Source organism: Adiantum capillus-veneris, chromosome 8 (genome assembly GCF_014529385.1).
Source record: "Adiantum capillus-veneris isolate H3 chromosome 8, ASM1452938v2, whole genome shotgun sequence".
Lineage (NCBI taxonomy): Eukaryota > Viridiplantae > Streptophyta > Polypodiopsida > Polypodiales > Pteridaceae > Adiantum > Adiantum capillus-veneris.
The window spans coordinates 61,590,821-61,595,305 of NC_140938.1; the positions used below are offsets into that span (position 1 = coordinate 61,590,821).

Genomic DNA, 4,485 nt, shown 5'->3' on the forward strand with positions numbered 1-4,485 from the left:
CAAAATTCCAATTTTAATGTCCAATTGAAGATTTTTTGCTTGCTACCACAACACAAATGCAAAAAATATAGGCAAGGGGGAGCAAAGGTATTAACAATATTAACGGTGAATTATTCCCGTATCTCATCATAAAAAACCAGCTTGTTAAAAAACCCATAACTTTAGTTTTTGCTTGCCATCAATACAATTCATATCTTATGATAATTTAGTTCTTTTTTTGAAGGGCAACCCACATTTTACTTGTTTAAATAGGGCAAGTCACCCATAAACGAAGAAATGTCGGTGAGAGAACAGTTGTGTTGAGAGCCGTCACAAGTGCACCAAGGATGTACTTAGGCCAATTTCAAACTGCTCACGCGCCATATGAGTTGAGATCCCTTTCCTCACTCACGAATTCACACTGCACATTAGTTTGATTGCTGCCGCCTCTAGAAACAACAAGTGTGTGTACTTGAGTGGCTCCATCAAATGACTGCGTGCTTGCATGGTGGTGTGACCAAGTCATCCCCGCATTGCACGTTGACAAGGGTGTGGAGACCTTCATCATCCGGGGCGAGAGGCCGCCTATATGGAGAGTGGGTCCGAAAAAGTTTGATTTTCTTTCCAGCGAATCAACTGTAGCTACATCCTCTCAACTCTCCTTTTGTTGATGGTTCGTGGGTAGTTTGAACCCAGCCTTAGAGCAGAGTCGCACAGAGGGTTAATGGGGGGAATGGGAAGAGAGGACATTCCAATGTTCCATTCTCACGAGAGGAGAAGAACAAGCTAGGATTCTCAAACGTAAAAGATAACCTTGCTAGTGCTTTGAAAAAGGGGGGGAGCAAGCTATTTTTCTAAAGAGCAATGAGCGACCGTGATTCTTGCCATCTCAAGCCAATGAGGTGTTGATATGCAACTTGCCTTTTCAACGATATTTTTGCATGCTCCACTCTCATCGCTTGGGAGCGCCCAGGTTTCATACAGCCCGCTATTAACCTTGCTAATGCTGGAACAACTCGGCTCTTAGCACACTCCACCATGAGTCATGACAACACAAACTATGTATAGTGCCCATTTCCACCCTCCAAATTCCAATGCCTCCAGAACTGCTGGCCAGTTCATCAATAATAATCAATAAAGAAATGACTTGTGAGCCCATGATGGGGTTAGTTAGAAATTTGGAGATCATGTTGTATTTCGTGCGGCGGCCGGCAGGGACACCCTTTTTTCTTGGAACAAGCAGCGGCGGAATCTACGCTGTCCGATCCGCCATCGGACGGCCCACCATTCAGACAATCCTGGACGTTGGCTTCGAAGATCGGCGGTTGAGAGCTCTAGGGTTATAGAGAAGGGGGTTTATAAAGCGTCATCATCTACATTAGGTTTTCCATATTTCCTTTCGGGAGCTGAGGCATTTCGACAGGAAGTAGAAGCCGCCTTGCGCAGGTGAGTGCCCTCTGTGTGTCTCTGTCTTCTTTCTCTTTCCTTTCTGTGTGTGGATATAGCTGCATGCTTGTGGTGCATCTACATAATATTTCTTCTGTCTTCGAGTTCATATGTTTTTGTGCTTCTCCGTTACGTATTTCGTTAGGACGAGGTTCGTCATCCTGCAAGATCTCTCTCCGAGATCTTTGGTAGCATGATTTTCGCTTAACACGCAGAGCTTTGATGCAGAGTAACCATGGGTAAGGAGAAGACGCACATCAACATTGTGGTCATAGGACATGTCGACTCTGGCAAGTCTACCACTACTGGCCACTTGATCTACAAGCTTGGAGGAATTGACAAGCGTGTGATTGAGCGCTTTGAGAAAGAGGCTGCTGAGATGAACAAGAGGTCATTCAAGTATGCCTGGGTCCTTGACAAGCTCAAGGCTGAGCGCGAGCGTGGTATCACCATTGATATTGCGCTGTGGAAGTTTGAGACCACTAAGTACTACTGCACCGTCATTGACGCACCTGGTCACCGTGACTTCATCAAGAACATGATTACTGGAACTTCTCAGGTAATTAATTTGTACGTTTTAGACCATCTAGGTATTACAGATGTTTCTAGAGTGTGAGGGATTTTGTGGGTTCTGATTGTTGATTCAACCACTGGTGGTGTGTGCAGGCCGATTGTGCAGTTCTGATCATTGATTCAACCACTGGCGGTTTTGAAGCTGGTATTTCGAAGGATGGGCAAACTCGTGAGCATGCTCTTCTTGCCTTCACTCTTGGAGTGAAGCAGATGATTTGTTGCTGCAACAAGGCAAGCGTTTTTTGTGTATCTGTTATGTTTCTACATAATGGTGGCTATACTTTTAACATGTAAATTTTGTGATTTGGGCATTAGATGGATGCAACCACCCCTAAGTACTCTAAGGCTCGTTATGAAGAGATCATGAAGGAAGTGTCAGCTTACTTGAAGAAAGTTGGCTACAACCCCGACAAAATTCCATTTGTACCCATTTCTGGCTTCGAGGGTGACAACATGATTGAGAGGTCAACCAACCTTGATTGGTACAAGGGGCCAACTCTTCTGGATGCCCTTGATATGATTTCCGAGCCTAAGAGACCCTCTGATAAGCCTCTGCGTCTTCCTCTTCAGGATGTGTACAAAATTGGTGGTATTGGTACTGTCCCTGTGGGCAGGGTGGAAACTGGTGTTATCAAGCCTGGTATGGTTGTGACCTTTGCTCCCACTGGGCTGACTACTGAGGTGAAGTCTGTGGAAATGCACCATGAAGCTCTTCTTGAGGCCCACCCAGGAGATAATGTGGGTTTCAATGTCAAGAATGTGGCAGTGAAGGATCTCAAGCGAGGGTTTGTTGCTTCTGATTCGAAAAATGACCCTGCTAGGGAGGCTGCTAATTTCACCTCTCAAGTTATCATCATGAATCACCCTGGTCAGATTGGAAATGGATACGCCCCTGTGCTTGATTGCCACACTTCTCACATTGCTGTGAAATTTTCTGAAATTCTCACCAAGATTGACAGGCGGTCTGGTAAGGAACTTGAGAAGGAGCCAAAGTTTTTGAAGAATGGTGATGCTGGGTTTGTAAAGATGATTCCTACCAAGCCAATGACTGTGGAGACCTTTTCAGAGTATCCTCCTCTTGGACGTTTTGCAGTACGCGACATGCGCCAGACTGTGGCTGTCGGTGTCATTAAGGCAGTGGAAAAGAAAGATCCCTCCGGTGCGAAGGTGACCAAGTCGGCTGCTAAGAAGAAATGAATGTTGCAGTTCTACACCAGTGTTTGTCCTTCCCTCAGTGCAGTTGCTGAGTGTCAGCTGGTGTGGGTGGTCAGGTCGTTTTTGTCCAAAGTTTTGCAGACTTGGGTTTTAGACAGGCGGTGGCATGGTCAGTTGACTGGGCATATGCCTGCAAGTTTTGTTGTTTTTGAGTCAATTCTAGCCAATTGAGGCTTCAGAGAATTTGATCTGTTTTTTTAATTATCTTATCTTTTAAAGAAATCTTGTGTCTTGGTGGTTGTGTTTGCCCATGACTTGTAGACCTTATCTTCTAAAGAAATCTTGTGTATTGGTGGTTGCGTTTGCGCATGATCTGCATGATCTGTAGACCGTATTGCATTGAGAAGGTTTTTTTATATTCTTCATATGACTGCATTGGGGTGACAGTTACTAAGCTTGTTAATTTGTCCAGTGATGTTGCAAAGAGGGTCACGATATGTTGAGTACATCATTCATGTGGGTTGATTATGTGCGATTGTCATGATATGATGCGTACATCATTCATGTGACTTGATTATACTTATTGTTCAGAGTGCTTCAGGACAATGATGTAACGAAGTTTGCTGTTTTTTTTTAATTGAGTTAGGCTATTTATGTAGTGAAGTGTAATCCAATATTACAGTTGGCTGACATTGTTGCATGGCCATGGCCATGTAATGCACTGAATGACATCATTGGAGAGAAAAGTGGGTTAGCTGACCCTTTCAGTGCAATGTAGCCTGTTGTGCGACTGATCCAATTGATCTGGGTTATGAAAGAATGTGTGCTTTACTGTTATCAAAGAATTAGTGTTGCATACCTTTTTTTTATGCTTGCATTATCTCAATTCAATCATTTCAGTACGTGGTGGGGGGAGAGTTTATTGCTCTGTCGTGTACTGTCTCAAAGCCTTGCTCGTCTCCTATTTTCTGCGTTGTAATTTCTTCCTCTTGGCAATTTGAGAGCAAACTATCTTTCAAACTCAATCACATAGTTTATCCTGAAGCATGCAGTACCAAAATAATTGCATTTCCAACTCTCTCTCTCTCTCTCGTGTACTTCCAAGATGGTGCAATGTTCGACCAAGTTATATCTTGATGATTGTGATATGCTTCCAACATCACATTTCCAGCAATTTGTTGTTTCGATCACAATCTACACAATATACAAGAGATCCTGCATATGTAAGCACTATGCATTTTTACAAAGATTTGTCTGAATAATAATTTCCTTTCTCTTACGTTGATTGCCTCATGATGGAGTAGCTTCTAATGTCTGCATCAGGTAGGTTGT

The 4,485-nt window shown here is 43.6% G+C and overlaps 1 protein-coding gene across 1 annotated transcript; it reads left to right on the forward strand.

Moving 5' to 3' along the window:
- The first annotated feature begins 1,267 nt into the window (after positions 1-1,267).
- LOC147452225 (elongation factor 1-alpha) lies at positions 1,268-3,445 on the forward strand. The gene is made up of 4 exons (XM_086517998.1): positions 1,268-1,425; positions 1,654-1,984; positions 2,092-2,229; positions 2,314-3,445. The coding sequence occupies exons 2-4, from the start codon at positions 1,661-1,663 to the stop codon at positions 3,193-3,195; spliced, it is 1,344 nt and encodes a 447-aa protein (XP_086374124.1). The 5' UTR covers positions 1,268-1,425; positions 1,654-1,660; the 3' UTR covers positions 3,196-3,445.
- Positions 3,446-4,485: the final 1,040 nt, after the last annotated feature.

What these genes read in the sequence shown, in the direction of transcription:
- LOC147452225 (XM_086517998.1), top strand. Translation starts at nt 1,661, where the DNA reads ATGGGTAAGGAGAAGACGCACATCAACATTGTGGTCATAGGACATGTC. An exon ending in TGATTACTGGAACTTCTCAG is followed by an intron (nt 1,985 to 2,091) that starts GTAATTAATTTG and finishes TGGTGTGTGCAG; the next exon opens with GCCGATTGTGCAGTTCTGAT. An exon ending in TGATTTGTTGCTGCAACAAG is followed by an intron (nt 2,230 to 2,313) that starts GCAAGCGTTTTT and finishes TTTGGGCATTAG; the next exon opens with ATGGATGCAACCACCCCTAA.